We start from the raw sequence: 27,796 nt of genomic DNA, 5'->3' as shown, positions 1-27,796 counted from the left end.
TATCATCAAAGTTGCTTTTATGAAGATTTTCCTTGGATCCCAAAACTGGGGAGAAAAGGGAAGGAGGAGTGGAACTGGGGTGGGAGTGGGCTGTGTGGCTCGTCCCCCATCAGCTCCCCGGGGGGCACGGGAGAGCGGATTTGGACCACCGCTCCAAAACAAGGTCAGGACCATGTGTCAGGATCCAGGTCTGTGGGTCTTCTTCTGAAGGCATCGGCAGCACCATTTTGATTTTAACAAAACAAGACTAAGTGTTCCCTTAAACCTGCTCTGGGGGAACCTCACTGCTGAGGTAGAATCCCCAAACAGGTGTGACAAATGGCAGACATGGGATTCTCCCCTGTGAGGACGTCGGATACCAGTTTTCCAGGAAAGTGAGGTTCCCTGTGAGAAGGGACAGTTACTCGCCCAGGCAAAACCCAAACCAACCAACCAAACAAATAAGCAAACAACACCCCCGCCCCCCAATCTTTTTCATATTCGCCATAATGAATTAAAATGTCCAAACGGAGATGCCAGAGTGCGACTATGTCCCTCCGTGTGAGAAGCTGGTCTGTCCTCAGCCCACCGAGGGTCTTGCTGATGTTCTGTTTGTCACCCACGGGGCCCACGTTGACTGCGAGCTTCGGGAGCCCATAGTAGGTGCTGCTGGGGTGCTTCCCCACCCCGCGCCCGGCTCCTGCCGCTTCAGTGGTAGTAGATGCTGAAGGCGTGGAGGATGTAGAGCAGGGTTGTGATGAAGGCGAAGAACTGCAAGGAGATGGGAGGCTCTTGTGTCAGCGATGGCCAGGGCCAACGGCCGCCCCCTCCCACTCCCCGCAGGCCAGGAGGTCACGTGTCTGGACCCTGCTCCCCATGCCTGCCTCACACCCTGCCCTGCCCGCTCCTCTCCTTGATATTCGCTGTCCCCGGGCACCCTCCTGGGTTCCAGCTCCGACTCTCCTGGGCACCCGTGTCCTCCTGATCCTGGGCAGGGAGCAGGCGCGCTCCATCCCTGCCCTGGGTCCTGTCTCCCTCACTGTCCCCTTGTCCCAACCAGTCTGGACTCTGATGACTTCCCCCACGTGTCCACCCAGTAGCCCAGCACCCTGCTCTGAGCACCCTGCTTGCCAGCACCCCGTGAGGGCTCTGGAGGTCCCTCCAGCTCTCAGTGGTCCAGAACGGACTGCTGAGCTTTCCTCTCCAGCCTCACTCACACAGGGGGTCTTCAGGACCCCCATCTCACCCCGCTGCCTGACAGAAACCAGCCTGACGCCTCCCTTCCCCCACCGCCCCATCCAAAGCCATCCCCAAGCTCATCTGCATGTACTGCCTGACCACCTCTTGTATGCTCACGTCTCCCTCATCTCGGCTGCTGTCATCCCTCCCCAAGACTTCCCCGGGCCTCAGCTTGCCCACTTCTGCTCCCTTATCCCCTCTAATCTGTCCCAAGAGGAAGATGTGATCAAGCCGCTCCTGTTATATGTTTGAAACTGTGTGAGGAGTCCCTGCTTCTCAGGATAGAGGCCACTGCCCTTAACAGGCCTTCCAGGGCTGGATGACCATTCCGGCTGCGAATCGCCCCCCTGTCCGCTCACACCCTGTCCTCATTCATACACTCACTCATTCAACAAACATCTTTCAAGCACCTGCTGTACTTCAAAAATGACAGTCGCCCTAACAGTGAACAAAACGTTCAAAAATATCTATCCTCCCGGTGCTCACATTCCAGCGGTAGGAGCAGAAAGTAAGCAAGATCGGCCAGGAGAGTAGCGGGTTCGATGGGGATAAGCAACCCAGAGAAAATAAGCCAGAGACAAACAGGGCCTGCAGGGGAGGGGGAAGGAAGAGGCTTCCCCGAGAAGGTGGTCGGCCGGTGAGAAGGGAACAGAAGGTGGCAAGGGGTTTGGCTCCTGGAGCAGGGGTGTCCCTGCCAGGGAGAGGCAACAGCCAGCGTCATGTGCTCAGGCGTGGCTGGAGGTGGCCGGCGCTGGAGCAGACCCACGGAGAGCAGCAGGACAGAGCTCAGAGGGCGCCGGGCTGGAGCCAGGAGTTTAGGGGAGTTAGAATAGTTTGAGGAGGAAGGAAAGGAGGTAGACGGGCTGCAGAGGCAGCTGAATACGTGTAGCTGCCCTTCGTGCCTGCCGGGCACCCCATTCTTACGGTGGAGAACGGCACCCCACGCCCCACCCCTTCCTCCTGCCACCTGATACTTGCAGGAGCCCCGACACTGACACAGGCCGTGACCTTTCTGGTGCCAGGGACTGGTTGCTGTGGGACTTACCACAGTGTGGGTGGGTGTTAGATCCTTGCTGAGAAGTTTTTAAGGGGGGAATAAGGAAGGTCAGGCTACTAGAGGAGGAAGCCGCGGGCTGTGAGCGAGCTGCCACGTGAGGGCGCCATTCCCCCACAGGAGAAGAGAGGCCGCCGCCTGCTAGGGAGGCAGGTGAACTGGCTGAGTCTCTGGTCCTAGTGGACCTAAGGACTTGAGGGTCCTGCGTGGACCAGCTGGCCCCTGGATTCCATCAGCCAACAGTTAGCCCTGTGCACTTCCATCACTGAAATAAAAGAACACTGATGCCGTTTGGCCACGCTGAGGAATTCGGGCTCCATTCCACAAACAGAGGGGCCATGGAAGAACTTTCAATAGGAGAGAGAGAAGCGTTCCAATTTGTGTTTTAGAAAAAAGGTTCTGAGGGTGATATAGCGGGTGTATGGGTGGGTAAGCCTGAGGTGGGAAAAGCAGAAAATGAGAGATGACCCCTGAACCTGAACAGCACATGGCTGTTGACATGTGCATGTGTGCACACACACAGACACACACAGACACACATAGACAGATACAGACACACATAAACAGACACAGACACACACAGATACAGACAGCACACACATACAGACACAGACAGACACACATAGATAGGCACAGATACACACAGACACACATAGACACACAGACACACACACACATACAGCATACACACACACAGACACACATAGACAGTCACAGACACACACAGACACAAACACAGGCTCACACACACGTATACAGCACACACACAGAGATACAGATAGACACACACACACATATACACACACACACAAACACACACACACAGCTTCTCCTGTCCTCCAAGGCCCTGTCAGCCTGATGCTTGTGGTCATCTGTCCGCAGGGGCAGAATGGAGTCTCCGGAAAGGTGCCCCCCACCCAGCAGCTCTGAGTTCTGTCCCGCGCTCACCGAGGCTGCGGTGTTGATGAAGTAGTTCTTCAGGTCATTCATCTCGGACATGATGGTAGCGTGTGCCTGCAGGACCGCGGCGCTCATGTATAAGATGCCGGTGGTGCCATGGTACAGGCTGTCCTGGAAAGGCAGAGGGGGCCACGGCCGGCGTCACGGGGGCACGGAAGCAGGTGGACTCTTGCCCCCTGCACCATACAGTGGGAGGAGTGGGCCAAAGATCCCGGCCTGCCCCCCAGACTCCTGCTCTTTCCTTCTGCAGTGTATCTGATAAACTCGAGATGCAGTGAACCATAGCGGATTAATAAATGCCAGTAGTGACATCTGTCCGAGCCAGCATTTGGCTGAGTGCTTGTTCGTGCTAAGCCTTTCCTCCTGTACCTCATGTAAGCTTGCCAGCTATGGGGTTGGCACCACTTAACATTAGTGCCATTTTGAAGAAGTAGGAGCTCAAGGTCAAGGTCTAGGAATAAAGAGCCAAGTCAGGATTTGAACCTAGGCCAGATGAACTCCGAGCTTGTGCTCTTACCCATTAGTGTTACGAGGACCTGCTATGTCCTAACAGTATGTCACGCCGCCTCATTCATTCCCACAGCTAACGCCATAAGGCTGCAGCTCTGGGCACCCCGATGTGCAGGTGATGAGACTGGGGCTGAGCTAACACGTGGCGGAGTGGGTCGAGTCAGGCTTATCGGACTCCAGATTCCAGCGGCTGAGTCTCTGTGCTGAACGCTCAGCAGCGTGCTTTCTTCAACCTGAGAGTGTCAGGCAGTCATTTAATAAGGGTTATCAATTCAGGAAGGAATGTCATCACTGGCGTTTTACAATCTCTAATGAGACATTCATTTCGGGGGAAGCTCATTAAGAGGTGAAAAAAAGCATGAGGGAAATAGTTGATGGGGGGTAAGCCTGTCACACTGGAGATGTTATTGCCAGAAAAGTTCACCCATCTTTCATTCAGGGATTTGGAGGCGCAAATCACATCACACTGGGAAGAAGCAAAGAAAACCCCAAAACATCAGACTTCTATAGGACTGCTGACCCGCCTTCTTCAACCAGTCACTGGCAGGGAGGGCCATTCTGGGTTAAAGGTACCCAAGAACCATGATTGCCAAGGGCAACGCAGTGCCCCTGGGAGGATCCCGATCAAACAGGTCAACGGTAAAGAGATGTTTCAAGTGTAACGGAGTAAATCTGGTCATGGCCTGGGTCTTAGGTGATACGGAGGAATGATTGTTAATAAGTTTATATAAGCATGATGACATAAGAATGTGTGCATATTTTTTTGGAGTCATATTGAAGTGTGTAGAATGGAACAACATGATGTTTTGGGTTTGCTTTAAAATTCTTTAGGAAAAAAAGGCTAGGTACAGCAAGTGTGGGAAAATGTTAATAGTGCAGGAATCTGGGTTGTGGTTTCTTGAGGGTCTATGATGTGATGTTCACTACTTTTGTATATGTTTTTAAATGTTCCATACAGAAACATTTTAAATGGTTTTCAAGATATGTGACATGAAAGCAATTTAATGACATAATGTTAATGAAAGAATTGACACCAAAACTATTGGTTCGGCATGATTATATATACACTTTTACATAAAATACATAAGGAAGAGAGGAATCGCTGTAGGACTGGGGTGATCCCCCCCCCCACTATCATGTCCTTCAATCCAACTCCAATGATTTAACCATAAATAAAGCTTAAGGGGAAACGAGTCAAGATGTGCTTGATAGAGAATGTGTATATTCCTAACAAGGAAGACAATGGAGGGAATACGATGAAACATTTACTGTGGCAAAGGAGTGCTTTCATTCTGCCTTACTAGTGAGTAAGCTTTCATTCTGCCTTTACTAGTAAACACATTAAGATAAAAAAGTCTTGGTTCCATAGTGGTCCAGCCATGACAAAGCCTCTGGTCCCTGGTGTCTGGCCTCTGGTCCCAACCTGCTCCCCAACCCCCGGGCCCAATTCCTGTCCCAGCCCAGAAGGGCTCGCAATTGTGTCCTCACAATACTCAGAACGGACATCCGGAGAAGCCCAAGGGTCTGGATCACTCCCTCTGATTCTTACCAGGACTCGCCAGGACTCATATCTTTTGTAAAATCCAAACAGGTAAGACAACAGGAACATCAGGGAGATGAGAAAGGAGGTGAGCGAGACATACATCACCCATCCTTGCAGCAATGGATTTGCTACCTGGGTGGCAGCTACCAGGATCCAGACCCAGCAGCCAAATATCTGCAAGAAGAAACCATAAAAGAAGAACTTTAAGTTGCTCGTGTAGGCATACTTCCCTTTGCACAGCATCTCTCTTCTCTGGTTAAAAGAGCTGGTTAAAAGCTCTTCCGATGAAGTTAGGTGAAACAAGAGGGAAATGGGGAAGGAAGCCTGGCCCTGGGAGAAGAGTAGATTTTTTTTTTTTTTAAGTCAAGTGGTTAATATAGAGGTATAAATAAATAAAATTTAAAAAAAAAAAAGAAGACTTGACATCCTTAGTGGACCACTTCCCTTTTACCCCCAACCCCACGCCATTGTGTGGTATGTTTTCTATTGCTCCTTTTCACTATGGAATACTATTTCCTTTTCCTGGCTCCCTTTACCTACTCACAGTGCCAGCCTGGCCCTGTGGGCATTTGGTTTGGGCCCCTGGGTTATAGTATCTGACACCCTGGGCAATACCATTCCAGTTTGATCACCTCTCAGCCCTGTCCAGGCTGTTACTATCGCCTTGGTGGAGAAACCAACCCTTCTCCCCGTTCTCTCTGGGCTCTGCATTTGTTTGCTTTTGTGCTGGGTTTATACCCATATGGGTCAGCCCAGGGAAAGAATTAAGTAAATGTCCACATGGTAGCATATCCAGTTAGAGGCCTGGTGGAGCACCAAGTGGTTTTGTTGTTATTAGTTTGTCTCAGACTTTCTTTCTTTTTTAAAAAAAGATTATTTATTTATTTATTTGACAGAGAGAGAGAGATCACGAGCAGGCAGAGAGGCAGGCAGAGAGAGGGGGGGAAGCAGGCTCCCTGCTGAGCAGAGATTTTTTTTTTTCCCCATTCAGGGCTCGATCCCAGGACCCTGAGACCTTGGCCTGAGCCGAAGGCAGAGGCCTAACCCACTGAGCCACCCAGGTGCCCCTGTTTCAGACTTTCTAGGCTCCTCTCCTTCCTAGGTTCTCCTTAGGATGTCCCTGTGGTTCTCCCTCTTCTCACTCCTGGTCAATCTGTGCACCCTATTAAATCTGTGCACCTGTTCAATCTAAGCACCATATAGGCCAGCAATCCCAGGCCTTCAGTCCCACACATCCACTGGCCCACCTGGAAGTCTCCATTCAGATATTCCACTGCAGGGGCCAACCATGCTCTGACAGGACCCTGAGGGTGAATGCCTTATTAAATTTTGCACCCTGAGCACCTCATTTGCCCCTCAAGCTCCTCAAATGCAATAAATTACAAAATCTGAACTCATTGCCACTCCTCAAATCCCTCAGAACCTATTCTCCTCAGCACCTTCTGAAAATGACCCTTCTGAGGGAGAGAGTGATGGGATTGGGAATGAGTGTACTGAGACCTCCAAAGACAATGGTAAAGTTCTATTTCTTAGATGGCACAGAGGGTAATTTTTTCTTTTATAAAGCAACATAATAATTTTGGGGAAAAAAAGGAGAGAGAGAATGTTTTGGACTATGATAACATAGGAGATTTGGAATAATGGGGAGAGGGAGCCATCCTTGGTGTGGAGGAATCACACTACCAGATTTTAAAACTTTCTGTAAAGTTACAGTAATCAAAAGAGTTGCCAGTATAGGTGGCTCACATTTCTGCCCATCTCAGGAGATAGCTCATCCCCTTCCCCAGTTCTGTTGCTTCCACACAAATTTTAGAAGCAGACTTTTTATATCTACAATATCTATCTGTTGGGATTTTGGGTTAAATCTATAGATCAGTTTGGGGGGAGAATTGACATCTTCACTATGATGAGTTTTCCAATCCATGAACATGGTATGCTTCTCCAATAATGGAGATGTTCTTTGACTTCTTTTATCAATATTTTGTTCTTTTTAGCATACAGATACTATACACACTTCCTATATTTATGCCTAAATATTTCGTTTTGGGAAGCTACTGTCAATAGTATCGTTTTTTACAAATTTCATTTCCTAATTGTTCAATACCAGTAGATAGAAACATGATCAATTTTTTGTGTATTAATATTGTATCTTGATAAACTTGCTAAACTCATTTATCAGTTCAAGAAGGGTTTTTTGTTGTTGTGGTGGTGGTGGTTGTCATTTGGCGTATTCCTTGGGATTTTTTTTTAAGATTTTATTTGTCAAAGAGAGAGTGAGCGAGAGCGAGCACAGGCAGACAGAGTGGCAGGCAGAGTCAGACGGAGAAGCAGGCTCCCTGCGGAGCAAGGAGCCCGATGTGGGACTCGATCCCAGGACGCTGGGATCATGACCTGAGCCGAAGGCAGCTGCTTAACCAACTGAGCCACCCAGGCGTCCCTCCTTGGGATTTTTATGTATCTCATTAGGTCTTAATTTTTTATGATTATAGATAAGATTGAGTTTACTGGGGGGCCTGGGTGGCTCAGTGGGTTAAAGCCTCTGCCTTCATCTCAGGTCGTGATCCTAGGGTCCTGGGATAGAGCACTGCATCGGACTCTCTGCTCAGTGGGGAGCCTTCTCCCTGGCCCCTGCCCCCGTCTGCCTCTCTGCCTGCTTGTGATCTCTGTCAAATAAATAAATAAAATCTTTAAAAAAAGATTGAGTTTACTTTCATGTTTTTTATCTTCTGTAAAATTTTAAGCTCTTTTTTATTGTTTACAAATTTCTTGTGGGTTTGCCTCTTTCTTACTGATTCAGAGTAACTTTTTCTCATAGTGTGGATCTTGTTGACTGTTACAATTATTGCAAATATATTCCTTCAGGATGTGTCTCACACATTTGATGGTGCCTTTTGATGAAATGAGTTCTTAATTTTATTTATTTGTTTATTTATTTAAAAGATTTTATTTATTTGACACACACAGATCACAAGTAGGCAGAGAGGCAGGCAGAGAGAGAGGAAGGGAAGCAGGCTCTTCACCAAGCAAAGAGCCTGATGCGGGTCTTGATCCCAGGACCCTGGGATCATGACCTGAGCCAAAGGCAGAGGCTTTAAACCACTGAGCCACCCAGGTGCCCCGAGTTCTTCATTTTAATGTAATTGAATATGTTCATCTTTTCCTTTATAGACGGATTCCATACAGATGGAATTTAAGAAATCTTTCCCTGCCTTGAGTCATGAAGATATTCTTGTATCTCAGATATTCCTCCTGGGATTACTTTCTTTCTTCCTGAAGTACAATCATTAGTAGTTTCTTTAGGAAAGTTTAGTTGGTAGTATTCAGTTTGTCATAAAAACATTATTTTTGCCCTGATCATTGTTTTCTCTCAGCACTTTTAAGATATTTTCCCACTGTGTTCTACAACCTTCTATATTATTCCATTGTTCCAGCTGCCATTGTTCCTGCTTTTCTTCTGGAGGAATCTGCCTTTGGTGTCTGGTTGCTTTGGGAGTCTTCTGTCTTTGGTGTTCTGCGGTTTGTGCAATAGTTATACATGCAATAGTTATACCATGTATTGAAGTATGAGTGTCTTTATATTAATTTTTTTGGTATCAATTTCATATTCAATAGCTGATAATTCCATTTCCTCAGTCTTGGTATTGCTTCTGCAGTTTTGAATGACTGTGGAGGAGGCTTATTTCTGAATGATGCTAGATGAAACAAGTCCACACAACTTCTATCTAGCTCAGCTGAAAGATATGCAATGTTTGGTTCTGATTTTCATAACATATCCCTGGCTTTATGGGACTAGCAGTTCTCATCTTACAAATAAACAATATGTAGACAGAGATATGACAAATGTCCCCTGTGAGGCTTCTACTACTGTTGTCCTGGAGAGGAAAAGCACTTTTGAATTTATAGAGATTACGTAGGTTCTTAAGAAGAGAAAAGGAACAGGAGATGAAAAATCGACTAAGAGGGGGACAACAAAACTCTTACTGGGCTGGACAACAACACCAGAAGCTTGGACTTTAATTAAAGCACAAGCTCCGGGAGCAAATTTCCCCAGATTTATTTCATTTCATTTATTTTTTAAAGATTTATTGTTGTTATTGTTTATTTATTTGAAAGAGAGAGAATGAGAGAGAGAGAGAGAGCGCATGAGAGTTCAGCAGGAGAAGCAGACTCCCCACCGAGCAGGAAGCCTGATGTGGGACTTGATCCCAGGACTCCAGGATTATGACCGGAGCCAAAGGCAGCTGCTGAACCAACTGAGCTGCCTAGACGCCCTATTTTAAGAGAGAGTGTGTGTGTGTGAGAGAGAGAGCATGAGCTGGGTTCAGGGGGCAGAAACAGAGGGAGAGGGAAAGAGAGAATCCTAAGCAGGCTCCACACCCAGTGTGGGATGCCCATCGACATGGGGCTTGATCTCATGGCCCTGAGATTATGACTTGAGCCGAAGTCAAGAGTGGATGCTTAATCACCCAGGTGCCCACACATTTCCTCAGATCGTAATAATCCAGAATTTCGGAAATCTTAGGTTGGGCCTGGGACTGCCTGTGAGTGAGTTGGCAGCTTGCTCTAAAGAGCGGTTGTTAAAGGACAGAAGCCACTGCCCTGCCCTCCCTGCCCCCCCCCCCCCGCCGGAAGTGGGTTCTTTCATATTGATCTCAGTGACAGGGGCTGCACTTGCCAAGCATCCTCCCTACCTGCACTTGGGACTTGCATAAAATTGCCGGCGCACTGTCAACACCCAAACAATGGCTCTTCGTGCAAATGGTATTTGGGATTTAGTGACTGCACCAGAACTTGTAAAATTTGGGGTTCACACCAGACCTCCGAGGGCAGAGAATGCTCTGGGCCGTTCTCCACTACATGCCAGGTGCCTAGCATGGGGCCTGAACCAAAGTGGGTGGGGATGGAGTCAAAGAACATTCTTTAGAACGAATCTGTGGTGACATCACCACCGCCTCACCTGGTGCTTTACAGCTGCATATCTTTCAGGCTCAAATGGCCTCATTTAGTCTCCACAGCAATTCTAACTCGCTTGGGCTTTCTGAGACCAGAGAGTGGCCATTTGATTCCTGCCCCTGATCACTGCCAGTTCACCTCTGCTAGACCTGGAGGGTGGGCCAGAGGGCTCAGGGCTACCGTGCTCGTCCGTGCCTGCAGAGGGGTCCGCCCCAGCCTGCCTCCTACCATCAGAGGCTGCTCTGGGCAGGCATTGCCAAATGTATACTATTTACACGTCGGTGCTAAATTCTCACCACAGGGTGTGAGGTGATGCGGTACTGGAGGGGCCCGAGCCTGAGGTCACACAGGACATGGGGTAGGACAGCTCTGGACCTCTTCTCACAACAGAGCTCCCTCCTGAGGGCGGTGGCCTGTGAGCATTTGGGTATCTACTCAAATTGCAGGAGAATTTTCTGAAATGGCTTTAGTGTTGCATAATCCACGTGACACAGAGGAATGTTATTTTTTTATTTCCACACCCTCTACCTTCTGGACAGAAGGAGGGACCAGGGCCAAGGACAAACTCCAGGTAAATTTAAACCCAGTATTTGTTATCTCATTTCTGCCCCGAGCAGTCTAGGTTGGATTCTTTTAAAGGTAAGGCAGTTTCAAGTTGTTGTCTTTATTTATTTATTTTTTTACTCTTATTTAGCTTTCCAAATTTCCTTGGCAGGCTAAACTGCTTTTTTATTTTAACCTTCAGTTTGTATTTCCCAAGAGCAGGAGATATTTTGAGATGTTTGGGGCTGGCCCTCGAACTGGAAGAATGGTTGATTGTAGTAAGATATCGGGATCAAGCGGATTCCAAGAGCAGCTTTGTTCAGAACCCGTTTCTTTCTTTCTTTCTTTTTAAAGATTTTATTTATTTATTTGAGAGAGACACACAGTGAGAGAGGGAACACAAGCAGGGGAAGTGGGAGAGGGAGAAGCAGGCTTCCCTCGGATCAGGGAGCCCAATGTGGGGCTCGATCCCAGGACCCTGGGATCATGACCTGAGCTGAAGGCAGACGCTTAATGACTGAGCCACCCAGGCGCCCCTCAGAACCTGTTTCTTATGAACAAACACAGATCAGTCGTCTATACATTGTCCAAAGGCTGACTCAAAATTTGAAGAGATCTGTTCAGGTAGGATGGAGCTTAACATTTGGTTTGGCCACTGATTCTTCCCTGGAACAATGGCGAACAACTCCTTGGGTGTGGAGAGCTGGTTAAAGCACTAGGATACAGGAGCGGAGCAGCAGTGTCGAGACAGTGTTCTGGGAGAAATGCTGATTCCAGGGCTGAGGCAGAGAAGTTCAGCCCAAGCATCTTACCACACCAGACAGTGAGAGAACTTTTAAAGGTACCCAGGGTTAGGTCAGGAGGATTCAGAAGGCTCTTGCTGACCAAAGATGGGACAATAGAACTTCAAATAAGGAGGACAACCATGGATCGAAATGTAACAATGAAGTTGAAATCCATGGGTTGAAAACGATACTTCGAGAAAAGCGCAGTTTGGGTTACTTTTGGGGTGGGGGATGCTTATTATTTTAGAAGGCAGCTGTGCTCATCATTATACCACCAGCGCTTATTACTATGCAAACTGCTTCACTAGGAAAAGAATCAACAAAAAATATGGGGTAGGGGTAAAGAGATTCGGAAAGACATGTGTACCTGGGGCTTCCCCTCAGAGCTAAGCTTTGAGTCCTGTCACTCCCGGACTCTTTGAGAAATCCCTGGGGTCTGGATCCTGCCCCAGAGATTCTGCCTGAGCTGGTGAGAGAGATTGCCTTTTTAAAAGTTCCCCAGAGGGTGCAGTTTGGTCTGAGAACCCCTGGAGCTTGTCTCTTTGTTTCCCATCCTACCCACTGGTTGATGTGGCTGGGCACACAGTACCGTTCCTCCCTCTGGGTTCTGATTCCAGCTCTGCCTGCTGGGTGGGTTACCTGACTCATCAGTACCTCCATGTCGCAGTGCACCCAACAGACGAGGTAGGGATCACCGCTTTCATGTGATTCTTATGAGAACTAGCTAAGTCCTCCTGGCACACAGAGAGTCTGGAGTAACCACTGTTGACCATGTTAGCCATAACCATATGGAACGGTACAGAAGATAGGAGAGAATGTTCCCCAACAAAGACCCAGAGGAGGGAATGTCCAAGGCCAGTCTTCCTGAGGTAAGGGAAGTTCGCTTCTGGGAGAGCTGGGAGACCGATCAGCTGGGTGAGCAAGAGAACATTCAGGGGCTCAGATCCTTCTGAGGGGTTGATGAAAGTTTTGGTCACCTAGAAAGTTCTACTTATGTACATGCATGATTTTTATCTACAGATCTGGGAACTCACAGTCCCTCAAAGCCCCCCGTATAGCTCCCAGGTTGAAATCCATGCCATCTCCAGGTTAAGTAAGAGTGCCATCAACTGCTGTATTATTTTGACAGTATCAATCAAAACACGAAACACACATATTGTGTGATCCAATAATTTCACTTTTTGGAATCTGTCCTATAAATAACACACAGGAACAAAATGATAAATGTACAACATCATTTATTGGAGCCTTGTGGTTACAGAAAAGATAAGATACATCCTAAATATTCAACCAGAGAGGACCAGTCAAAGCAATTATGTCTGTCCAGTGGAACACTTGGCAGCCTTCAAAAAGAATGAAAAAAAAAAAAATCCTTGTATACCAAAAGGAACAAACTCAAGAATGGTATAAGGCTCAGACCAGTGTGCCCAATGTGCTATGATTTATGTAGATAAAGGAGAAAATGTGTGTGTGTGTGTGTGCGCGCGCGCGCGCGTGCGCTTTTGTTTACAGATGCACAGATAATTTCCAGATTGACACCCAATAAACCAATCATGTCCCAGGCTCCCGGGAGAACTGCTCGACGGGGTTTTGAGTGTTTAAATGAATCAAACCCCTCCCCCAATGTTTACATTTACGAAGATAGAAGATGCTGTGCTGGATGTTGGAGGCTGGCTTCAAAGGTCAGGACTTTTTAATGGGAGAGTCGGGAGAACCACCGGTTCTTTGGGGAGGATGGCTCTGTCCACCCGGACGTAGCAGCTAGGAGCTGAGGCCTCCAATGTTCAGGGCAGAGGAATGTCATGCCCTGAGAGGTTCTAGAGAAAGACGCTGCCCTCGACATGACCCCATGTGAAAGGCCAAGCAAGGTCAAAAGGAGGCCTGGTCTCTGACATGCACAGCCCAGGCTCCTGCCTGGGGCAGAGTGGTGTGGGCTCAGGCGGGGCAGGTCAGGGGCTGGGAGCCTGGGAGGAGCACCAGGGCGATACCCTGGTGGCAGGTTTTTCTGCATAGCTGGGCAGTGTCTCAGCATGGCGGAGCTCCCCACCAGTGCTGCTGTCCTCTTCTTGCCACCTGCCTTCATGTTCAGGAAGTGCTGCCTCTCCTTCCCTTCCCTGGAACTTGGAGGAATGCAGGCTCTCTCACAAAGCCTCAGAAACTTCTGGCTGGGAGGGAAAGGCCCCAATCAGGACGGTGAGGTCTAGGAGGTCCGAGGTATCAAACGATGTTCTGGCCTTGCCCATGGTGGGAACTGGGACTCCCTGAAGACTCCGTTGGGATGAAGGACTCCATAGTGCCTTCCACTCAGGAACCCTTGGCTCATGAGGTATAAGTGCAGTGTCTCTTGGCCATCGTAGACCTCTCTTTTAGAAAATTGTATAAAATACGCAGAACGAGATTTACCATCTTAACCATTTTTTTTTTCTGGTCATCTTAACCATGTTTAAGTGTATAGTTCAATGGCATGGATTCCCAGGATTGTGCGGCTGTCACCACCATTCATGTCCGGAATGCTTTCCATCTTGCACAACTGAAAACTGTGCCCGTCGCACATTCGCTCGCCACGTCTCCCCTTTCCCCCAGTCCCTGTCTTTCTTATTTATTTATTTATATATTTATTAATTATTTAGTTTTTTATAAGTAGGCTCCTCAAAGCATGGAGCCCAAAGTGGGGCTCCATCTCATATCCCTGAGATCAACACCTGAGCTAATACCAGGAGTCAGATGCTTCACCGACGGCGTCATCCATGCACGTGCTCCCCGTCCCAATTTTTGGTCTCTGTGAATTTGTTCACTCTAAGTAGATCCCGTGAGTGGAACCGTATAGGATTTGTCTTCTTGAGACTGGCTCATTTCACTGAACAGAATATCCTCAAGGTTCATTCATGTTGTGGTCTGTGTCAGACTTTCCTTCCTTTTTAAAGACTGAATGATGCTCCGTTATGTGAATATACCACATATCTGTTTTGCTTAGCCATTCATCCATTGACAGATGCATGGGCTGCTTCCACTTTTTGGCTGTTGTGAATAGTCCTGCTAAGAACTTGAAGGTTACGGTACGGTATGGTGATGAACATAGCATAATAATAATAATAATGATAATAAGTAATGAAAAATAAAAGGGAAACACAAGACAAAACCCATCCTGGGATTGTGCTTTGGACCCCACAAAATACACCTTCAAACAGATACACCCCCGTGTTTGTGCCACTGTGGCTGGAGACAGAGTCCCTTGGGAGTGTGACAACATCAACTCAAAATGCCTCAACCCCACGGCGGTTTTAATGACTCCAACATGGCGGTTTTAATGACTCCAACCAAAACCATATGGCAGGAGGTAGAGCTGTTATTAGTTGTCAATGGGAAGATTTTAAATTGGTTGTAAAAATAATTGTAACAGTAAAGGAATTTTCTGTTATGTTACCTTCCCTCCTAAGCCCTGTGTTTAGGCATACATATTTTCTATAAAGGTATAAAGCATGATGAACATAAGTTTTGTATTCTACTTTTAATATTTTGTATTTTGCTACAGGGCTTCATAATAAAACTGATTCTTGTTACTCAAGATAGTTCTACAGAGTTGGCCTGAACACTGAATCCATGAACACCAGACCCTTGCTCCCAAGGTAAAGAGGAATTAAGGTTCCTGCAAACCTTTGGCCACAGTATTTTCAACAACTGATTAACACATACCTTTATTTTAGGTGTATTTCTGTTTAAAGACACCTCATTTAATATATGGTGTTGATTCACTAACCCCGGATTCTTGGCCAACAGCACTATACACTCAACGAACGTGTGTTTTCGCTGAGAGGCAAATAAATCACAACCTTCCCAAGCTGAAACACTAGGTCTAACGTCAGCACTAACTTAGGGGCTATTTTAAACAGCAAAATCACCAACAAAAAGCCCCCAAATACGAAAGACGTGGCACCAGATAAACTTTGAAAAGGACACTTGTTTGCAGTGTGAGAGCGGGAACAGGGAGAGAGTCAACTGGTTCGGCCTCAAGTGGGAGCACGCACATCAGACAACCCAGACCTCTTGCTTCTCTGCACACAAAAGCACAGTGAGTACTGATTTGCGGGTTGCAAAGAAATTTTAGTGAATAGGTAAATTTGCAAATAGAGAATCTGTGTGTAACGAGGATTGACTGTACATTTTTCTTTTAGAGAGAGAAAGCACGAGTTGGGATGGAGGGGCAGAGAGAGAGAGAGAGAATCTCAAGCAGACACCCCACTGGTCACAGACCCTGACTTAGGGCTCGGTCCCAGGACCCTAAGATCACGACCTGAGCTGAAATCAGGAGTTGGACGCTTAACTGACTGAGCCACCCAGGCGCCCCAAGGATTGATTGCACTTTCCAAGCCACAGTTACATTCCATCAAGTCAGTAAACATCATGTACCCCGTTAGGCCCCTGTCTCTAGCTTTCCCCAACATAGACAATGCCCCAGTGAATAATGTTGCAGAGATGGTTGTCTCCATTTAAATTGTGTCCTCAAACTCCCCAACTGGGCTTACTGGTAGGAGATATGGGAAGGAACGGGGTGTAGGTTGTGACTTCCCGACATTCACTAGGCTCATTACTTGCCCTGGCTGGGACACTTGTGTGACTTCGTCCAGCTCTTCCAGGGGGATGCCTTTGGGGGACCCCTGGGAAAGGGATCTTTCTGCTTCAGGAGACCCAGATGAGATAGTCCCCATTCTCACTCTGGCCATTGCTGTGCCTGGTAGTAGGCCTGGAACTATGAAATGGAAGAGGAAAGAGGCGGCGAGAAAAAGCCTGGGTCCCGGGGACAGAGCTCTGTAGCGGAAAAATCAATGCTGAGGTACAGCTGGCGGGCTCTGACTTCCTAGCACGTGACATAGTCCCCCTCCCTTCTGTCCAAGCCATCTGGAGCCAGCGACAGCCCTTGTCACAGCACTGCTAGGGACCAGCTGGGACCCAGGACCTCACCCCTCTTCGAACACCTCGCTGGCTCCCGGTGCCCCTCAGACCAAACTCTGGGCCGCGGCCCGGCAAGCCCAGCCTGCCTCACCCTCTCCTTCTGGGCAGGTCTTCCTGAGCCTCGGTCAGCATCCCCAGCCCTGGGGCTTCCCAGCGTGGGCTGAGATTCACTCGTGGGTGGTGAAATCCATTCAGTTAGCAACAGCATTAAAAGATTAAGTAGACTAGATTAGCAAACTGGAGTACATTGCCCATGGGAAAGGGAAACAGTGTCCTGAATCTGTTGTTTCAACACACACACACACACACACACACACACACGTGAGTATCGGGTTGCCATGAAAATCTCTCTTCTGTGGGCCACAGTCGGTGTGTGGAGACCTTTGCTCCAGAACACCTTCCTTCCTCTAGTCAAGGGCCTCTGCCTGTGCTAGTGTGCACCCCCGTCCCCGTCCTTTCCTCCATGGCTCTGTCCCTGGGGCTGAAGACAGCCTGGCTGCTGCAGCAGGAGCCCCCCAGGGACCTGAGGCCACAGTGGGGCCTGTGTGGGGAATGGGCAGTGGGCAGTGGGAGCCTGGGACAGGAAGGGAGCAGAAACGTTGCTGACAGGACGGGGACAGGGACAGGGACATGAAGTGTCCCCTATCTGCAGTGACAGAAACTCAGTGTGGAGGAGCTGGGGCCCTCACAGCTGGGTGGTGCTGGCCTCCTCTAGGGCGCCTCGGGAGCCAGGCACTCCTGGGCCCCTTGACTGGCGGCGGGCCTCTATGCGGTCAGCTTGGAGACCCTAGCGCCCATGTGGGTGCTGTCCACAGCCCACAAGGTGGCTCCCAGGCCTGAACCTGGGGCCTGGCAGCCTGTAAAGCTTCTGGACAAGAATCCTTCCCTCCTTCGTACAAGGAAGGAAACCTGTTCTGAGAGGCCAAGGGACCTACCCAGTTACCCGTGGGAGCGCGCCAGGCCTGGACTGGACTCCTGTACCCGTACACATCTAGCATTGTATGGGAGTTCAATGCTCCCTAATTTCACCTAGGACACTTCCAAACACTGAGTCACTACATCCTGATTCAGAATGAGAATTTTCTCTGTGGCTTTAAGGTTAGCAGGAAATTGTGGCCCAGGCCCCCTGGCCTCCGGTGAGGGCCCGTGTCTTATCCGGTCCACTCTAGGAACAATAGTGCTGGCCAGAGCTCCATCCACCATCGCTCCTGGCAGAAGGAGACCTATAAGGAGCTCTTGGTACCTATAAGTGCTCTCAGGACGGGGCTGGCCGCAGGCCAGGGAAAGGCTGTGCCTACCTTGGGGTTTGTGCTTGGGAGAGGCAGGATGCCAAGGCCCAGGAGGGGCTGGTGAGTCAGTGGAGCCTCCTCTGCCTTCCTCCCCTCCCTCCTGGCTTCCTCCCCCAGGACCGCGCCCACCCATTTAGACCTCAGTACCCCCACGGACCCAGCTTTTTATTGACTGAGCAGTACAGATTTACAGAAAGCATGATAATAAAAACATTCTTATCCATCCAAAGTCTAAAGAGCTTTTTCCTTCTTATCTCTTAAGACAAAACAAAACAAAACTAAGACTTTTTAGGGCAAAAATGTTTCTACTTTTTTTTTTTTTAAACTTGTGTACCTTCAACAAGTTAGAAAGTAGAGATAAAAGATGAAAAAGCAGATAAATGCATCCCACTCCCCAGTCCCCATGGTGGCCAGGTGGACAGGCTCCTTCCCACCATGGTCTCTTTCTCCTTGGTTTCCACGATGGTTATTAATCTCGTGTTCCTTCACATGTTTCCAGAAGGTTGCTGGATGAACCCAAGAGTTGGTCTCAGGGGAGGTCCCCCACCTCCTGCTTCCCTCAGGAACCCACAGACATTTGGCGACCAATGGCTATGATCCTGAACTTTGTCAGGCACTGAGGACCCAAGGAGATGACCATTCATTCATCTAGTCCTCACTGACTCCTGCTCAGCTCCTCCTCCCCCACTTGACTATGACCAGACCTTTCAGGGCAGGACGTAGACCAGGATCACCTCCTCCAGGAAGCCATTCTTGACTGCGAAGTCCCCAGTGCACCTCTTGGTGACCTCCCTCATGGTTACTGTCTTTCTCCTCTACCTTCTCCCCAGGCCCCAAGCTCCTAGATGGACTCTGCCCTGTGGTTTTTGTGTCCCCTGTGTAGGGCACAGAGCCTGGCACAAAGTGGGTGGTCTGTACATGCTGCGGGCTTGAGGAGGCGGTGGGAGGTGGGCTGGTAGACCCTCCACTCCCTAGCCGCTCAGTCTCGTCGTCTGTCTGGGCCTGATTCCCATGCAGGTGGCACCAGCTGACTACTTCAGGGCCTGCCACTGTGTCTCAACCACAGGCGGGCATTTTCTGCCAGGAGCCGGGACAGAATGGAGACAAACAGCCATTTGTTTCATCCCCTCCCATTTCCTGCTCCATTACCTCACAGGCTCGAGAAATTCTCCAGATTGGCTGCATCTTCCCTCAGAGAGGGGAGAGGATTCCCTGGGAGGTTTTCCTACCCCTTTGCCTTCTCCCCTGGCGTGTAGGAAGGACTAGGCAAACACGTGCTGTCAGTGAAGGTGGTGTTCCACTAGCCACACCGTGCCCCCCCACGCATCCATCCAGCATCCCCCTGGGCCAAGAGAGAGTGCAGATGGGCATGGTGGGTGGGGGCGGGGACTGTGAGCAGCACAGAAGCAGAAAAGCAAAGCTCAGAGAATCCCTCTGGGGAGAGGAGCTGAGGCGGGGTTCCTTGATATAGGTCTGAAGACTCTGGATTCCCAAACCTAGGGTATCGGGGCCCACTCTCCGACCCACGTGGAACCTTCTAGGTATAGCTTGAGGCAGGAGAGTGGGCCCAAGAAGCCTTAAGAAGCTGTGCCGCCTCGGTATAGGGCCAGGCCCTGTGTGGGCCCCAAGCAGACATTTATTCTGGCTGTGACGGGGGAGATCTGACCTAGTGGTGACATCTGAGGGGCAGGGCTGGCTGGCAGGGGTGGGAGGATGCAGGGGAGGGGCTAGGAGAGAAGAGAGGGGTAAAGGCCAGAGAACCTGGGTGTGGCTCCTCCACCCCTCCCTATTCTGGCTTGCTTCCTGCTACTTGCCAATCTGGACAACACTCCAGAAACTTCTCCTGCCTCCCACAGATCTGCCTTACCCCAGGGGAAAGTCCTCTAGGCAAAAGCTCCTAGAAGGGCACTGGCAGCAGGCGGGGCACTTCTTACTGGTGAGACTGCTTATCTGGGGCTCCCTGCATTCCAGCAAGTCAGAATGTGCCAGGCCCCTCCCTGCTACCCAGGGAGGCCCTGGGTTATTTCCTTTGGAGCACCTGTTAAGTGAAATCCTCCCAGTGGGCCGACCTGCCAGCCGTAGCTGGGTGTCTGCCTTCTCAGAACTGAGAGAGTCCGCTAGTTCAGAGAAAGCTGTGCATGGTTTGGCCATAGTCAGGGGAAGGAAAGGACCAGAAGTCCAGACTCAGGAAGAGGGGAATGTGCAGATGGGGATGGTGCCAGTTCATTCCCAGGGTCTCGCGGCTCCAGCCCACCCTTTCGTGGTCTGCTCTGTGACAGGGACAGGAACTCTGTAAGCCACAATGCTCAGCTCCCTTAGAAGTTGGATTTTTGCTAGGATCTGGCAAAGGGGCGGGGGCCTGGAAGGGACCTGGAATGGGAGGAGAGGGATGGGTACTTCCTGTTGCCTGGTCCAGGTCTTGCTATCACTCTAGCAGCAGCAGCAGCACTTGGATCCAACCCCAAGGTCCCTGTCTCCCTCCTCTGCCGTGCCCACTCCAACACAGCACCCCCCACTCAGAGGCCAGAGAAGCAGCAGGAGGGTCTTACTCTGGAGGCCCGAGCACTGGTGCCCCTCCCTAGACTCCAAACACTTCATGTGCTTCTTCTCGGCTTTAGTATCTCTTTTCTGCCCGTTTGGCTTCTCAACGGTGGCAGAAACATTTCCCTGAATTGAATCTCCTCTGTGCGCAGCACCCATGGCGGCCTCTGTCTCCTCCTGTGCCCTGACAGCGCCCTGACAGCGCAGCTCCATTCGCAAGTCTCCTGAGCTAGTCTCCTTCCGCCCCATGAGTCGTCACCCCCAGAAGGTAGGGGTGGTGTCTGCCTTTGTCTTTATATCCCCATGCTTGGCACCCAATAGGTGCTCAGTAAGTACTCGCTGAGGGAATACATAGGATTAAACATGGCCGTCTCCTCTTTCCTCTCAGCCGGATTTCTTCTATCTGTGATCCTCCTGGTCAGAGGAAGTGCTTGTCTGAACCAGCACACATCTAATCCCCCAATCCAAACCGTTCAAGAAGACCAAGACTCCGCCTTGAGTAAGCTTAACCTGACAACTCCCAAGCTCTCAGAGCCTTCAACAGTTGGGGCTTTGCGCCCTGCCTTTTCACTCTTTCCTATCTTGGGGTGTTCGCCGCATGTTCAGACGCCGCTTCCTTAAGACGGGGCTCCTGATTTACCTCATCCCCCTTCTTAAGACCTTCATGCTCCTGTGGCCCCTGAGAGCAGAGCACAGGTTTGCATCTCAGTGAACACCTGTTGGTTCACAGTTGGAAGTTGCTCACAGGAGACCCACACTTTCTACAGAAAGGTCCAGACGACCAACAACAATAAAATACGCAGGCTCATATTTCTAAAGCGGTTGAACATGCTGTGGTGTCCTGGGAATGTCCTTATTGAACCCCCAGAGCTGTCTAATGAGATCTTTACTGCTACTCTTTCTGTCACTGTGGCTCAGAGTTGTTAAGGAATCTGCCCAGGTTCTCACAGTGATGAAGCAGCACAGCCAGGCTCTTGACCCGGCCCTGACGGATTCCGTTACTGAACCTGAGCACACTGGCATCCTTGAGAGTAAGGCTGGGGCTGGTGCAGGGCCGTCAGCATGGGTCCAGGCAACATAGGGAGGTTGACATCGACTTCTTTCTACATTGCCCCTCCCGTCCTTACCTCCCCAGGGCCCTCGCTTCTCCCCTGCCTTGTGCTCTGCAATCTCTCTCTTTTTTTTTAATTTTATTTATTTATTTGACACACACAGAGAGAGATCACAAGCAGGCAGAGAGGCAGGCAGAGAGAGAGGGGGAAGCAGGCTTCCCGCTGAGCAGAGAACCCAACGTGGGGCTCGATCCCAGGACCCTGAGATCATGACCTGAGCCGAAGGCAGAGGCTTAACCCACTGAGCCACCCAGGCGCCCCAACGCTCTGCAATCTTTCCTCCCTGTCCCCTGTTTTCTTGTCCAGGAGGCATCCTGGGAGCATGGTGGTGGGAACCGGTGGCACACTAAGCCTGGAGATGGCTAGCTCCCTTGTCCTGCAGGAGCAGGGTGGGGTTAAGTTGGATAGTGGTGAGGTGGGGTGTGAAGGGAGGGATAAAAGCAACAAAGATGAAGTGAAACGGGTAAACTGAATTAACTTTTGGGTAAGCCCTCCCCACAGCATGGAGCATTGAATGGAAAGCAATGATAGCAGGGGAAAGGATTTCTCCTTTTGGAAACTCAATGCATGGGAATGATATGAAAGGGGAGGGTGTCTACCCTCAGCCCCCACGATAACTTCAGCCAGCACGGGTGACCAGAGACAGGTCTGGGGTGTCAGGAAGTTTTCAGATAGGCTTTTATTTATTTATTTATTTTGCAGGGTGGGGAGGGGCAGAGGGAGAGGAAGAGAAAGAATCCCAAGTAGACTCCCTGCTAAGCTAAGCCGAGAGCCCCATGGGGGGCTAGATCCCATGATCCTGAGATCATGACCTGAGCTGAAATCAAGAGTCAGATACTTAACCAACTGAGCCCCGCAAATGCCTCTCAGACCGGCTTTTACATATAAACAGAGCAGAAGTAGAAGCAGGCTAAAAATAAGGTGAAGCTGGGGATTTAAGTAAAATATAAAGGTGAACTTTCCCAGCTCAAGGATTCTGGAATGGGCTTCTAGGGGAATCAGAGAATTTCCCTCTGCCCACTTGAGCAAGCGAGTTAAGAAGCTGAGAACAGGGGCGCCTGGGTGGCTCAGTGGGTTAAGCCGCTGCCTTTGGCTCAGGTCATGATCTCAGGGTCCTGGGATCGAGTCCCACATCAGGCTCTCTGCTCAGCGGGGAACCTGCTTCCCTCTCTCTCTCTCTGCCTGCCTCTCCATCTACTTGTGATTTCTCTCTGTCAAATAAATAAAATCTTTAAAAAAAAAAAAAAGAAGCTGAGAACATTAAACACCAGGGTGTCTGAATTGTTTCACCTTTTACTGACTGACTCTAGAAATCTTCTCAGCTGTTTCTTTTTAAATAAACATCGAATCAATTAAGTTAACTAATGAAGAGATTAAAGTCAAAAAACATCTTGGACTCTGATTCATAGAGCACTCCCCAGGTCACAGTCGCCTGGGTCAGCTCTCGGCATTCCCCATCCACTTATAAAAAAGCTGATGAGTCAGCTCACAGCACACAGGCAATCTCCATCCCTTAGCCACCTGCACACTGTGTGCTCTGAAGATCGGGCGCTGCGGGTAGGGGGAGGGGGTGCGGTGCTGTGACTCACCTGGTCCCCAGCCCCGCCCAGCTCTAGCCCCAGCAGGCTCTCACACTCTCCGGATAAAAGACAGACGGAACACACCAAGTCCGTTCTCACCTTAAAATGTACTGTTCCACACCTGGAGATTACGTTTTGAAATCCATATCATTTTCAAGTAAGAAATCTGAACTCAACAGTAAACCGAACAAAATATGAATTTTAGTGTTAAAATCTCAGTCTCCTCCACTGCTGGTAGGAAAGTAAAATGGTGCTGGCATTCTGGAAAACAGTTTGTCAGTTTCTTAATAAAACGAGAACATATACTTACTGTGTGCAACCCAACAATCACACTCGGGCACTCTCCCAGAGGGGTGAAAGCAAGACCTACACTAATGTGTGTGAATGTTCATAGGGTTAGATTCAGAAGAGTTAAAAACAGTAAGCAACCACAGTGTGTCTCAATGGGTCCGTGGTGAAACCAACAATGGTACGTCTATGCCGTGGAATACTATGCAGCCATCAAAAGAACTACTGACACACACAGCTTGGGCAGACGTCCAAGGGTGTTATGCTGTGTGCAAGAGGCCAGTCTCAAAAGGCCACATACTCTGTGACTCCATTTATTTATTTAAATTATTTTTTAAAAGATTTATTTATTTATTTTAGAGAGAGAGAGAAAGGGAGTGAGCATGAGCATGGGGAGGGGCAGAGGGAGAGAGGATCTCAGGCAGACTTTGAATTGAGCGTGGAACCCAACACAGGGCTCGATCTCAGCACGCTGAGATCACGACTTGAGCCGAAACCAAGAGTCGGGCGCTTAACCGACTGAGGCCCCCAGGCACCCCTGTTTATGTAACTTTTTCTTGAAATAACAAAATTATAGAGATGAAATTAGTGGTCTCCAGGGGTTCTGGAGGGGATGAGGGAAGACTGAGTGGGAGTTGGGTGACTGTAAAGAGGAAGCGGGAGGAAGATCTCTGTGGTGACGGAGTAGTTCTCTTGATCGTGGTGGTGTGAGAGGATGGCACAGACAGGCACAGACAGGAGGACATACCCGACCAACGTGGCTTACCCGGTTGTGATGGGACAAGCATTACGAAACCATTGGGGGAAAGTGGGGGAAGGCTACGGGAGACCTCTCTGAACTATATTCGCAACTGCCTATGAATCTCTAATTACCGCAAAATAAATGTTTAAAATGTGTATGTAAACACTAAAGAGTCTAAAATAAAGCAACTTTGGCAAAGATCTGAAAGAGTAGGCTCCGGGGGCAGAGCCGGTAGGGAACATGCAGAACCTCTTGCCACCCTAGTTTGTTGTCACTGTCGTTACCGCGAAAGAGCCTGAGCCGGCCCCCTGCTGCTCTCCAGACCTCACAGTGGGAGCTCGGTGAGCAGGGGCTGGAGGGAAGGACGTGAGTCTGCAGACACCACCAGTGTCCACCCTGGGCCACCCCCGTCACAGACTACATCTGAATCCAGGAATGGATTTCACTTGCTCATTGCCCCTTTTTCCTGGCCTGAGCTCCTGGTTTTAGGATCCACTCTCTAGGCTCATGTCCTTAGAAAAACATATGGCTGCCTAGGATGCCTCAGGCCCCAGGACTGAGAATCTGCTGGGACCCCAAGGCCTAGTGCTCCGTGGTCAGCCCCAGTGTGTAGCAGCAGGCAGCGTGGCCAGGTGACCAGGGACAGAGAGGTTCCTGGTAGGCTGATTCTCAGCCTCCTCTCCAGCCCAGTGTATCTTCTGCTCCGTGGGATCAGAATCAACCAACCAACTTGATATTCTCCCTCCTTTCCCGTTTACCTCTCATCCTTGGCCCCAGATACGAGGCAGACATACTTGAGTCTACAGTCTGTGCTAGGAACACTCACTTAAAAAAAAGATGATGCCAAATAGCATGTACAGAATAACTCCATTAAATACAAATGTATGTGTGTATATGCACATGAATATGGATTATAATATTATCCATATGTATAGATTATACTTACTTCTATATATATTGTCTAAATATTCCACAATGAATAAGGATCACTTGTGAATTAAAACTAAAATCGTAGGAGCACCTGGGGGGTGCAGTCGGTTAAGGGTCACAATCTTGATTTCGGCTTAGGTCGTGATCTCAAGGTCCTACGATCGAGCCCCGTGTCAGCCTCCCTACTCAGCGTGTGGTCTACTTGAGCTTCTCTCTCCCTCTCCCTCTGCCCCTCCCACTCATGCTCTCTCTTTCAAAATAAATAAATAAATAAATCTTTTTTAAAAACCCCTAAAATTTTAAATAAGGAAACATCAGACAAGGCCAAATGAAAGACATTTGCAAAATAACTGATCTCTATTCTTCAAAAGTGTAAAGATACAGACAAAAGTAGAAGGAGGATGTAAGACTCCCAAATGCAATGCTGAATCCTGGACTGGAAACTGGACCAGAAAATTGACATGAGGGGCACCTGGGTGGCTCAGTGGGTTAAAGCCTCTGCCTTCGGCTCAGGTCATGATCCCAGGGTCTGAGCCCCCCATCGGCTCTCTCCTCAGCAGGGAGACTGTTTGTGCCTCTCTCTCTGCTTGCCTCTCTGCTTACTTGTGATCTCTCTCTCTGTCAAGAAGATAGATAAGTAAAATCTTAAAAAAAAAAAAAAAGACAAATGACATGAGGGGTGGCAATCAGCACAATTTGAATGAAGTTTATTAGAGCAGCTGATCAATGAAAGTATCCGTGCTGATTTCCTGATTTTGATAGTTGTATTGCCCAAGATGTGGCCTTTAAGGGAAGCTGAATAAGGAGAGTATAGGAGCACTCTGTCCTATTCACATAGCTTTGCTATAAATCTAAAATTACCCCAAAGAAAAATAAATGAGTACAACTGAGCCAGTGACAACGTCCCACCTCCTAGATACGTAAGGCTCCAGAGCATCCGCCTTCGCATACGGAGCCCAGCCTCGTGGGGCCGGGTGCAGGTGATGGGCCCATCACGACAAGGTTATCCCCGGTGTTTCTGGGTTCTGTAAGCCCCTTCCCTCCAGGCTCCTGCCTGCTGGGCTCTCCTGGACTCCAGGCCTTCCCTGTTCTTGGCCCCTGGCCTGGAAATCCAGCCTGTCCTTTGAGTTCCAGCACCCAAACCGGCCCCTCCTTGGTAGGTCTGGACCCCTCCCTGACTTGACAAGGTCAGATTGTCTCTCCTTGCTGATGCCACAGCCCAGGACTGTCACTGCCTCAAACACAGTCTGACCGTGGAGGAGTGCTCAGGAATCTATCTCTGGCATTCAGGGAACCTGGGAGGGCAGGGTCCTCCACCAGGGGCTTGCAAGATTGGCATAAAACCTGTGCTCAGTATGCAGTGGCGGCATGAACCGCAATCCTGGAGATTCATGTGGTTGTTCTGAGGTGAGGGACACGCCCAGGTCCGGGCACAGAGAACTCGCGAGAGCACTCAGATGTCATCAGCCTGGCGGGATGCCCGTGCTCATGCCCTCCCCCACTCCTCCCTGCCCTTGGGGGGCAGGCTTGGCAGAAACCTGCCTCTTGGGTGGGGTTTTAGCCAGAGCCACCCAAATGCTGGGAGCACAGTGCCTGGTGTCCCTTTCTTGGTGCCATCCATGGGCTCACTTTAACCTGTGTGCCATAGGGTCACTCGCTCAGTCCCAGCCTTCAGGCAGATGACGAGAGAGGGCTGATCACGTCAGATTGAAAGCTGGAACAACCCTCCACCTTCCCCTCCCAGGCCTGGGGTCAGTACTGCCAAATTCAGAGCCAGTAAGCATGTCACCCACAAGCTAGATATTTTAGGACATGTTCAAAACACAAAACAGACTCCTTTGCCCTGAATGGTTCCCCAGAATTCAGTGTCCCTGTGAGTAGAAAGGGGATGGTGGTGGCTGGCTCCGACGGACACACCGTGTCTACAGAGCCCGGCAGACCGCCACATGCAAGAGCCACTCCCAGCCCCTGGCAGGGGTTCAAGCGGCAACCCAGCTGCGGGGCATCTCAGAGAGTGTCACACAGTGACAGGTCCCCGTGTGCCCCGGAGTGGCTCACACAAATGTTTTATGGCAGATGTTGTCACAAAGTACCTCTTGCACAGAGTCTACAAGACAAAGTTCAAAGTCAGCGCACATGACTATTAATCCTGTAAGACCTCCTCTTACAGAAGGAAAGACAAAGCCAACCCCCCCCCAAACACACACTGTTTTTGAACTTTAGAAAAAGCAGAAACAAGTAAGTAGTTGGAGAAAAGGCATCATAGAAAAGTCCATTGCCAGCATCTCTCTGAGGACCCTGGACACTTTAGCAGCATCCCCTTTATCCCTCACTGGTTCCTACGATCACCAGAGCCTGTCACCCATGGTGAGTGCGTTTGTTTTGGAAGCAGGAAACCCATCCCATATTGCAGGAGTTGGGAGGAGCACCTGGAGGGATTAGGGACCACTCCGGTGAGTCTGGTGGGGGAGATCGGAAACCACGGCAGCTAGAGCCCTATCTCCCTTTCCCAGGGAGTGCGGCTTCTCCCCAGCCCTCCCCTTCCGTAGGTGACCCACGCGGCAGCACTCACCAGCTCGGGCAAGAAGAAGGCATAGGGGATGGTGATGAACAGCAGGAACCCCAGGGGCACCTCGGGCGGGGCGTAGCTGGTGGGGGGCGGCAGGTCCGGAGAGGCCATCTCTCGCCCGCTGCTTGGTGCCCTTGGCTCCGCAAGGCTGGCCCGCGCCGCCCCGTCAAATATCACCTCCTGCCCGACACACCCATCGGACGTCGCCTGAGAGGAAAAAAAAAAGTTC

General features: G+C 49.7%; 1 protein-coding gene across 1 annotated transcript; it reads right to left on the bottom strand.

Annotated features, from left to right (window-relative positions):
- Positions 1 to 27,753, bottom strand: MALL (mal, T cell differentiation protein like). Its single transcript, XM_044262510.1, has 4 exons — positions 27,571 to 27,753; positions 5,292 to 5,459; positions 3,221 to 3,343; positions 1 to 750 (listed from the first exon to the last, which is right to left on the bottom strand). The coding sequence occupies exons 1-4, from the start codon at positions 27,676 to 27,678 to the stop codon at positions 688 to 690; spliced, it is 462 nt and encodes a 153-aa protein (XP_044118445.1). The 5' UTR covers positions 27,679 to 27,753; the 3' UTR covers positions 1 to 687.
- Between the last annotated feature and the right edge of the window lie 43 nt (positions 27,754 to 27,796).

Source organism: Neovison vison, chromosome 8, assembly GCF_020171115.1.
Source record: "Neovison vison isolate M4711 chromosome 8, ASM_NN_V1, whole genome shotgun sequence".
Classification (NCBI taxonomy): Eukaryota; Metazoa; Chordata; class Mammalia; order Carnivora; family Mustelidae; genus Neogale; species Neogale vison.
This window is presented reverse-complemented; position numbering and strand designations above follow the sequence as displayed.